An 11,285-nucleotide genomic window follows, 5' to 3' on the forward strand; every position below is an offset into this window, starting at 1 on the left:
CCTTCCCCTACAGAACCTGACTCATGAGCCTGGAGGGGAAGAAGTGGGACCCATGTCAGAGTCATGATGTTTCCTCACCCTTCAGTCATTCAGAGACCAGGGGCAAAGTGTCGAATGACCACACACACCTGCCTTTCCTTCCATAAACACCCCTTACTTCTCTTCTTTTTTTTTTCTTTCCTTCAGTAAGAAAGTAGGATTTATTAGCGGGTGTGTGTAAGGGGTTGGGGCCGCACTGTGGAGCCCTCACGAGTGCAGGGCCCTCTGCTTTTTCAGGGGCCGTGGTTGGGGATGTATTTAACCCACAACCACATGGGATGAGCTGCTTCTCAGCCACCGTGTCTTCAAATTCATCCTCATTAAACTTGGTAAAGCCCTACTTTTTTGAGATGTGGATCTTCGACAGTGGTGAAATTGAATGTAGCCCTGCCTAGAGCCTCAATCACTTGCTTCTTGCTCTGCAGCTTAGTGCAGATAGACCTGATGATGTGGCCAGTGTGAACCCTGCTTCTGTGCCCTGGAGCTTTCCAGAAGCACCACAAATACCTGTCTGGAGCCTGTTACCCCACTGCTGGACAACAGCTTTTTATTTTTTTTTGACACTTCTTAATTTTTATTTCATATTTTTGTCTTTATTTTTCATTATAATGAATATTTATGAGATACAAATGACCAGAAATTGCTTTTATACCCTTTGTCCCCACCCAATTGTCAGCCAACCACCCTCCCCCTCCCCTCTCCCCCACCCCGCTTTGCAGCCCTAGGAATGTTCCCTCCCTCTGTAAGACGAACACACCACTGTGGTCTTTCTTTCCTCCCTTCTTTCTCTCTTAGCTCCCACATATGAATGAACACATGCGGTATTTATCCCTCTGTGCTTTACTTATTTCACTCAACATAAGTTTCTACAGGTTCATCCATGTTGTTGCAAATGGGAGTATTTTCTTCCTTTTTATGGCGGAGTAGTATTCCATGGTGTATATATATCACAGTTTCTTATCCAATCATCCATCGATGGACATTTGGGTTGGTTCCATATACTGGCTATTGTGAACAGAGCTGTGGTGAACATGGGAGGGCAGGTATCCCTTCGACATGATGATTTCCATTCCTCTAGGCATATACCCAGAAGTGGGATTGCTGGATCGTGTGGAAGATCTATCTGTAGTTGTTTGTGAAACCTCCATATTGTTTTCCATAGTGGTTGTACTAATTTACAGTCCCACCACCAGTGTAGGTGTGTTCGCTTCTCTCCACACCCTTGTCAGCACTTGTTATTCACTGTCTTTTTGATTTTAGCCAGTTTAACTGGAGTGAGGTGATACTTGATATGGTTTTAATTTGCATTTCGCTGATGACTAGTGATGCTGAGCATTTTTTCATGTATCTGTTGGTGGACAACATCTTACTGATGCAGATAACGTGGAAGGGTTGAAGCCCAACTCATATATGAAAGCCATGTTTGCCACAATTTTTTACAATGTACTTGTTGGCACAAATAGGGGCAGCCTGCAGGGCCTCAGAAGACAGCGGCTCCTACTCATTTGACACCATGTGGCCACAGAGTAGGCACACATCTTCTGTTGCCTTCATCCACCCGAGGTCAAAGATGCGGATATTGGCAACAGGAATGCCTCAGCAGAAGCAAGACTTTGGATGTGGCTTGTTCTAACAATACTGGTAACACTGGCAGGCAGGGCGGCTGCCCATGGCAACACCAGGATCCTGGCAAGTTTGTGGAGGCTGCTGGATCAGCATTTGAGCCTGGAGCAAGCCTGCAAGGGTGCAGCCAGTCCTGGTAGCTCTGTAGAGGTCCATTATGGGAAAGCAAAGCCCTGCCCAATCCACAGTTGGTCAGTGAGCAGGTGTACACCAGCAGGATGTGCTGTGGCAGATTGTGGATGGCCACGGGGTGAGACAGAGCTACCACGGGGCTGGCTGGCAGCCATGCATGCACCTGTGGGCTCAGTGGGCCCTTGGGTTGTGCAGAGTGGGGTCACATGAATGTGGTGGACCTCAGTTTTTCGTCAACTTCCCTGCCAAGAAGGTCTGTCTGCTCCCCTGGGGGTTGGGGCAAAGGGGTGCTGTTGGGTTTAGACAGTGGTGTCTTGGTTTTTCTGTCTGGCCTAGGCTGTAGGCAGCTGGGATTGTGGTCCTGCAAGCTCTTATGTGTATGTGGTAGAATGTAGGTGCGGCCTTCGGATGGAGAGAGTAAGCTTTATCACCTGCCCCCCGGCAGATTGCACTCTAGCCATGGTTTCAGTTTAATGGTGGTGCTGTGCCACAGCGACTTAGGTCAGGAGGGAGGATTCATCTACCTGGGCTTCTACTATGAGAACATCCAGCTGCACAAGCTCCCAGCTACTGTGCTACTGGGATTGGGGCCTATGAGGACTGGGGGACTGTCCTGTAGCAGGGATTGCTGCTGTTTGTGGTGGCAGTAGGAACAGCTGGGTTTTCCCCAGCCTACTTTCTCCACCTGATTGAGCAGGTCCCAGCAGTGAGGCAGAGGCTGTGCCTTGCTCTTGCTTGCTGTCTACGGTGCTACCCCTGTCTTCTGTGCTCCATAAAGATTTCATCTCTCCTCTGGTGCTCTGCCGTGTTTTCCTATTTGTATTTTCATAGAGTGGTGTATAGCCTCGATTGTGTGAGTGTAGACACATATTAGGCAAATATTGTGGTATAAAAAGGGCAGAGATTGACTACACTGCATTCCAAGTCCAAGATTTCAGCATCATCTTGGCCATGAACTAAGTGGGAAGATACTATCTTCGAACTAGGTTTCTGAGCCTCTTATGAACACGTGTCACAGTGATTAACTCTTAGTTTTCCACTGGTGAGTAAAAAATTACCTCCAATTTAGCAGCTCATTAGCTTACAGGATGATAACTTAGAAGTCCAGGAATGACGTGGCTGCGTTCTCTGCTGGGTCTTATGAGACTAAAATTGAGGAGTCAGGTAGGCTGCATTCCTTTCTGTCACGTGGAGTCTTCTTCCAAGCTCAGGTGACGGTGGCTGAATCAGTTTCCTGCAGTTGTAGGGCTGAGGTCTTCATTTCCTGCTGGCTGTTGATTCACAGCTACTGAAGTCCACCCTCATTTTTTTTTCCTATGTGATTCCTTCCATCTCCAAAGCTAGCATCAGAGATTCTCTCTCCATATTAAATCCTTTTCACACTTGAATCTTTCTGATTTCCTTGTCTCTGACTCAAGACCTAGACTTTCAGGACTCATGTGATTAGATCGGTTACACTCAGATAATCTCCCACTCTTTAGGTCAATTTATTTCATTATATCTACAATATCCCTTTACAGAAAAAAACAAATTACTGTTTGATTAAATATCTGGGGAAAGTTGTGTTGACACCAGGAACCAGTGATCTTTGGGGCCAGCTTGGAGTTCTGTCTTACAATATCCTTGTGAATCATTTATCAAATACTCACTGGACCCCAGTTGGATCTTTGTAATAAGATAGTGTTTAAACATTCCACTTTTTAATATTCCAGATTAGGACAAGATCAAAGAGTACATATCCCAGCTGGCACAGTAATGACAATGGCTTTCATACTTTCCTCTTCCTTGTGGTGCCAGGAACAATAACATGCCCTAGAAAATATTTGGTAAAGTCATGGACTAATTCTCACCACTGTCTCATGTGTTCTCATTTGCACTTCGTGTAAACCTCAAACTCTCTGGCAGACCTTTGTGATCTCCTAGCGTCATGTTTGTGTCTGCCTCCACACAGGGATTCCCCATACAGTCCGTTCTTCTCCCAGGCTTTGATGGTTAATTTTAGGTGTCAATTTGACTGGATTAAGGAATACCTAGCAGCCTGGTAATGTTTTATTTTGGGTGTGTCTCTGATGGTATTTTCATAAGAGATTAGCATGTGAGCCTAAGTAGACTGGAAAAAGATTTGTCCTTAATATAAGCGGGCATCACCCAGTCTCCTGGAGGCCCAGAGAGAACAAAAACAGAAGAAAAGGCAAATCTCTCTCTCTCTCCACTGGAGCTCGGAGACACTCTTCTCTTCTGTTTGTGGATATCAGAACTTGAGACTGTTCAGACTTTGGGTTCAAAGATTTACTTCAGTGACACTTCCTTGGCCTCGGACTGAAAATTACACCCTTGGCCTCTTCGGTTCTGAGGCCTTAGGACTTGGACTGAGCAATATTAGTGGCATCCAGTTGGGGACATCCTGTCACAGGACTTCTTAACTTTCATCATTGTGAGAAAAATTCCTCTAATAAATCCCTCTCATACATCTATATGTATACACCCCATTGGTTCTGTCTCTCTGGAGAACTGTGACTAATACACAGGTCCTGTACGTTTTCTGAAAGCCTCTGCCCTCAGCTTTGTACAGACAACTCCTTCCTTTTTTCAAGCATGAATTCAAATGTCCCCTCCTTAGGAAGGACATTCCTGTCCCCCATATTTTAAGTGCAAGCTCCAAGCCTTGTCCCAGTTACTCCCTATCACATGGTCTGTTCTATCTTCTTGACTATGTGAGATGTCTGAGGGTTTTGCTGAGAAGAAAAGAAGTTCTGCATTGAAGCAGGAGAACCATCAGTGTAAGGGAGCAGAAAGCTAAGTTAGTATTTGTAAGAAAGTGTGCACACGTAAATGTAACTTCATCCGAGAGCAGACAAAACAAGGTGGTAATGAGGTAGAACTAACTGTAGCATGTATTACAAATTTGAAACTACAAAATGAGGTATGTCAAGACTACTGGGGGCATTTGAGGCAATCTCAGAGGTAGCAGGGTAGGAGTGACAGCAGCAATGTTATTTGTTTGTTTTCTCTCCCTTCCTCTGCCCCTCCCACAAATAAAATCTCTGTGAGATCAGGGATTTGCTTGATTTGTTTATAACTCATAGCCCTATCTCTGGATATTTTTATGCGTGTTATTTCATAAATATTTTTGGTTGCGTGTATAGAATGAATAAAGAGCTGCTCTACAGAGCCTGGGAGCTGAAGTTATTTCACCTGTTATCCTCAGGAGGAGCTGTGACACCTTAGGCCTGTTCACAGAGGGATCTAATAGGACTTGAGATGTTGTAAGAGAAACTCATTGAACTAAATACGAGTGACAAGGGTGATTCTTAATTATCCCGTGACTCATTTTCCGAGTAGTGCTTGTGAGGAGGGAAATATCAGTGGTCTGGCTGGGATGTATTGAGGTGCCTTTGTATTGTCTAAGAGAAGCTTAAAATAAGTATTTAAAATTCAGAAGATATATTGAGAGATACATAAATTTGTGCACTGTGTCCTGTTTTTATGCAGTAATATGAACACATTCCCATGCACTGACATCATATTTATATGTTTCAATTAAATTTCGAAACTATATGTCCACATACACAAGTATTCTATTACAAAATTAGTTTACATTTTCAAGTTGACTGCAGCTGGTTTGATATTTTACCTTTGTAGCTACTGTTGAACTTTAAGAATTATAGTCTTAAGTTGATTTTTGGTCCTTTTGTAAGCATACGATCTCATTTCCTGGGGTAATGATATTTTTGTCTCCTTTTTCCATTGTTTTCCTCCACAACTCACTACACAGGTGCTTTTGCTTTCATACTCTCTGATGCTTTGCATAGGCTCCTCAGGCACTAGACTGACTGCTCAGAGCTCTATTAATAGGGCTTGTCTGGAGATGGGGCCTGAGTGCTTCAGATGGGTGAGCGCAGCAGGATGGCACCACAGCCCCAACTCCTCGTCTTCCTGGTGCTCTGGGTATCAGGTGAGAAGCTTAGATGAGTTATATCTTTGTAAAATTAAAAGAAAATTGAACATGTAGAATAAAAGAAACATTCATCCCAAACAGTTTGATTATTTGTGATAAAAAAGAAAGGCTACATTTTTAGATATATATTTTAATATCTTAGTATGTGATGTGTGGTCACTGTCAATTCTTAATTGCAGGTGCCTGTGGGGACATTGTGATGACCCAATCTCCAGACAACCTGGCTGTGTCTGTAGGAGAGATGGTCACCATCAGCTGCAAATCTAGCCAGAGTCTTTTATCCAGTTCCAGCAATAAAAACTACTTAGCCTGGTACCAGCAGAAACCAGGACAGGCTCCAAAGCTGCTCATCTACTGGGCATCCACCCGGGCATCTGGAGTCCCTGATCGATTCAGTGGCAGTGGGTCTGGGACAGATTTCACTCTCACCATCAGCAGCCTCCAGGCTGAAGATGCAGCAGTTTATTACTGTCAGCAGCATTATAGCAGGCCTCCCACAGTGCTTCAGCCTCGAACACAAACCTCCTCTGTCGGTCTGTCCGTCAGTGAGTGTCTGAAGCACCCGGTGCTTCCTCGCCACACAGCCCTGGACTTGAACACTTCCTCTTTCTGCCTGAGAGTCTGTGTATTCTGCTTATTTATGAGGAAGTTAGCAGGGCTAGAGAAAAGAGTTAAGGCGCTCAATATGTCTTTCAATCCCCTTGTTTAAGGTTTCACTCTTACGCAAACATTTAACTTAGATAAAATAATGGTTCTTTTAAATAAATTTTACTTAGCTTTGATTTCATGTTTTTTAATGCTGATTTGGCAAATGAAAGTATAACTTTTATGGCTCGTGTTTGTAAGTAGAAGAATAACTTTGGAAACAGTTCACTGATGCCTGTTGTATATGAGTAATCTCATATGCTTCAAGAAAAGAAGAAAAATCATTTAGTTCCAGTAATGGGTTAATTTTTCTTTATCCAATTTCCAGTATCCCAGAACTTTTTTGAAATTTATTCTTATTAGGATTATTTTGTTATTGTAAGGTACTCACACTACCAATGAAGTGATAGATTGTTGTTTGCTAGTGGGCTTGGGTTAACTGTAAATGTAACTGTAAACTCTCGGGCACCCACAAAGAAAAGTAAAAAGGTACATATATAAGAGATATGCTAAGAAGGAAAGAAAATGAAATCACATAAAATGCCCAGTTAAAAATCACAACAGATAGATAAAGAGGGGAAAATCACAATAGGCTTAAAGAGACCAGTCCTATTTCCTGAAGTGTTTCTCCTATGTTTTCTTTAAGAAGTTTTATTGTTTCAGGGTGTATATTTAAATCCTTAATCCATTTTGAGTGGATTTTAGTATACGGCGAGAGGTATGGATCTAGTTTCATTCTCCTGCATATGGATATCCAGTTATCCCAGCACCATTTGCTGAAGAGGCAGTCCCTTCGCCACTGAATAGGCTTGGTGCCTTTGTCAAAGATCAGCTGACAGTAAGTGTGTGGGTTGATTTCTGGATTCTCTATTCTATTCCATTGGTCAGTGTGTCTGTTTTTATGCCAGTACCATTCTGTTTTGGTTATTATAGCTTTGTAGTATAGCTTAAAGTCAGGTAGTGTTATGCCTCCAGCTTTATTTTTTTTGCTGAGCATTGCTTTGGCTATTCGTGGTCTTTTATTGTTCCATATAGATGTCTGGATAGTTTTTTCCATTTCTGAGAAAAATGTCTTTGGAATTTTGATGGGGATTGCATTGAATTTGTATATCACTTTGGGGAGTATGGACATTTTCACTATGTTGATTCTTCCAATCCAAGAGCATGGGATATCTTTCCATCTTCTTGTATCCTCTCTAATTTCTCTCAGCAGTGGTTTGTAGTTCTCATTATAGAGATTTTTCACCTCCTTGGTTAACTCAATTCCTAAGTATTTTATTTTTTTGGTGGCTATTGTAAATGGGCAGGCTTTCTTGACTTCTCTTTCTGCATGTTCACTATTGGAGAAAAGAAATGCTACTGATTTTTGTGTGTTGATTTTGTATCCTGCTACTGTGCTGAAATCATTTATCAATTCCAACAGTTTTTTTGTAGAGGTTTTAGGCTGTTCGATATATAGGATCATGTCATCTGCAAACAGGGACAGTTTGACTTCATCTTTTCCAATCTGGATGCCCTTTATTTCCTTCTCTTCTCTGATTGCTCTGGCTAGTACTTCCAACACTATGTTGAATAAGAGTGGTGAGAGTGGGCATCCTTGTCTAGTTCCTGTTCTTAAAGGAAAAGCTTTCAGCTTTTCCCCATTCAGGATGATATTGGCAGTGGGTTTGGCATATATGGCTTTAATTATGTTGAGATACTTTCCCTCTATACCTAACTTATAGAGGGTCTTTGTCATGAATGAGTGCTGAACTTTATCAAATGCTTTTTCAGCATCTATAGAGATGATCATATGGTCCTTGTGTTTGAGTTTATTAATATGGTGTATCACATTTATTGATTTGCGTATGTTGAACCAACCTTGCATCCCTGGGATGAATCCCACTTGATCGTGATGAATAATTTTACGTATGTGTTGCTGTATTCTATTTGCTAGTAATTTAGTGAGGATTTTTGCATCTATATTCATCAAGGATATCGGCCTGTAGTTTTCTTTTTTGGTTATATCTTTACCTGGTTTTGGTATCAGGATGATGTTTGCTTCATAGAATGAGTTTGGGAGATTTGCGTCCGTTTCAATCTTTTGGAATAGTTTGTAAAGAATCGGTGTCAATTCCTGTTTGAATGTTTGGTAAAATTCTGCTGTGAATCCATCTGGTCCTGGGCTTTTCTTTGTTGGGAGCCTACTGATAACAGCTTCAATCTCCTTTATTGTTATTGGTCTGTTCAAATTTTCTACGTCTTCACAGTTCAGTTTTGGGAGCTTGTGTGTGTCCAGAAATTTATCCATTTCCTCCAGATTTTCAAATTTGTTGGCATATAGTTGTTTATAGTAGTCTCGAATGATTCCTTGTATTTCAGATGAATCAGTTGTAATATCGCCTTTGTCATTTCTAATTTTTGTTATTTGAGTCTTCTCTCTTCTTTTTTTTGTTAGCCATGCTAATGGTTTGTCAATTTTATTTATCTTTTCAAAAAACCAACTTTTTGATTCGTTGATCTTTTGAATTGTTTTTTGGTTTTCAATTTCATTCAGTTCTGCTCTGATCTTAATGATTTCTTTCCGTCTGCTAACTTTAGGTTTGGATTGTTCTTGTTTTTCTAGTTCTTTAAGGTGAAGTGTTAGGTTGTTCACTTGCCATCTTTCTATTCTTCTGAAGTGAGCGTTTAATGCAATAAATTTTCCCCTCAATACTGCTTTTGCAGTATCCCACAGGTTTTGGTATGATGTATCATTGTTTTCATTAGTTTCAATAAATTTTTTGATTTCCTGCTTGATTTCTTCTTGAACCCATATGTCATTAAGTAGAATGCTGTTTAATTTCCATGTGTTTGTATATTTTCCAGAGTTTCGTTTGTTATTAATTTCTAGTTTTAATCCATTGTGGTCTGAGAAGATACATGGGATAATTGCAATTTTTTTGAATTTATTGAGACTTGATTTGTGACCTAATATGTGATCTATCCTGGAGAATGATCCATGTGCTGCTTAGAAGAATGAATATTCTGAGGTTGTTGGGTGGAATGTTCTGTAGATATCTGCCAATTCCAATTGGTCTAGAGTCTTGTTTAGATCTTGTGTTTCTCTACTGATTCTTTGCCTAGATGATCTGTTGAATATTGACAGTTGGGTGTTCAGGTCCCCTGCTATTATGGTATTAGTGTCTATTTCCTTCTTTAGGTCTAATAGAGTTTGTTTTATAAATCTGGCTTCTCCAACATTGGGTGCGTACATATTTATGATTGTTATCTCTTCTTGATGGATCAGTACTTTTATCATTAAGTAGTGTCCCTCATTGTCTCTTTTTATGGTTTTTAATTTAAAGTCTATTTTGTCAGATATAAGAATAGCTACTCCAGCTCGTTTTTCTTTTCTGTTTGCATGGTAAATCTTTTTCCATCCTTTCACTCTTAGTCTGTGTGAATCTTTATGGGTGAGGTGGGTCTCTTGTAGGCAGCATATAGTTGGGCCCTGCTTTTTGATCCAGTCAGCCAGTCTGTGTCTTTTAATTGGGGAATTTAAGCCTTTTACATTAAGAGTTGTTATTGAAAGGTGTTGATTTATTCCTAGCATTTTATTGGTTGTTTGTTTGTCTTAGGTGTCTTTTGTTCCTTGCTTTCTGATTTACTGTTTGTGTTCTGTGTTTGTTGGTTCCTTAGGTTGTAGATAGTGTTTTTGTTAGCTTGTTTTCTCTTCATGAATGCCATTTTTATTATACTAGTGGGTTTAGATTTTTCTTGGGTTTTTATGGCAGTGGTAGTTATTTTTCAGGAACCAAACCCAGTACTCCCTTGAGGATTTCTTGTAAGGGTGGTCTTGTGGTAGTGAACTCCCGCAGTTTTTGTTTGTCTGAGAAATATACTATTTGCCCCTCATTTCGGAAGGATAGCCTTGCAGGGTAGAGTATTCTTGGCTGGCAATCTTTGTCTTTTAGTATTTTGAAAATATCATCCCATTCCTTTCTAGCTTTTAGGGTTTGTGATGAAAAGTCTGATGTTAACCTGATTGGGGCTCCCTTATAGGTGATTTGATGCTTCTCTCTTGCAGCTTTTAAGATTCTCTCTTTATCTCTGAGTTTTGCCAATTTGACTATGACATGTCTTGGAGAAGGTCTTTTTGGGTTGAATACATTTGGAGATCGTTGAGCTTCCTGGATCTGAAGATCTGTGGTTTTTCCTATACCTGGGAAGTTTTCTGCCACTATTTTGTTGAATATGTTTTCAATGGAATCTCCATTTTCCTCCCCTTCTGGAATACCCATGACTCGGATATTTGATCGCTTATGGTTGTCTGATATTTCTCTCAGATTTTCTTCCATGTCCTTGATTCTTTTTTTCTTTCTTTTTGTCTGCTTGTGTTATTTCAAACAGCCCATCTTCAAGTTCAGAGGTTCTCTCTTCAACTTCGACAAGCCTGCTGGTTAAACTCTCCGTTGTGTTTTTTATTTCGTTGAATAACTTCTTCAGTTCAGCAAGTTCTGCTACATTTTTTTTCAAGACATTGATTTCCTTGTACATTTCCTCTTTCAGATCCTGTATACTTTTCCTCATTTCATCATGATGTCTAGCTGAGTTTTCTTGTATCTCATTCAGTTTCCTTAGAATTATCACTCGAAATTCCTTGTCAGTCATTTCAAGGGCTTCTTGTTCTATAGGATCTAGAGTTTGAGATTTATTAACTTTTGGTGGTGTACTTTCTTGATTTTTTGTATTTCTGGTATCTTTGTTTTGGTGTTTATTCATTGTGGCTGGGGGTTTCACAGTTCACCGGTTTAAGACTAATGACTAACTAGGATGTTGCTGTGGTTGCCAATTTCGTATGGCTCCCTCCGTGACTGCTCAGTTGGCCTCTAGTGCCTTGTGTGTGTGGTTGTCTCGGGTCTTGGGC

At 40.8% G+C, this 11,285-nt stretch overlaps 1 pseudogene and 1 gene segment (V, D, J or C); one reads left to right on the plus strand and one right to left on the minus strand.

The window, feature by feature from the left end:
- Positions 1 to 246: 246 nt before the first annotated feature.
- On the minus strand, positions 247 to 1,710 carry LOC134363038 (large ribosomal subunit protein uL16-like; annotated as a pseudogene).
- A 3,990-nt stretch (positions 1,711 to 5,700) lies between these two features.
- LOC134362585 (immunoglobulin kappa variable 4-1-like) lies at positions 5,701 to 6,461 on the plus strand. The segment is given in 2 exon segments: positions 5,701 to 5,749; positions 5,932 to 6,461. Coding segments are annotated over 2 exon segments (579 nt in total).
- Positions 6,462 to 11,285: the final 4,824 nt, after the last annotated feature.

Source organism: Cynocephalus volans, chromosome 14 (assembly GCF_027409185.1).
Source record: "Cynocephalus volans isolate mCynVol1 chromosome 14, mCynVol1.pri, whole genome shotgun sequence".
Classification (NCBI taxonomy): domain Eukaryota; kingdom Metazoa; phylum Chordata; class Mammalia; order Dermoptera; family Cynocephalidae; genus Cynocephalus; species Cynocephalus volans.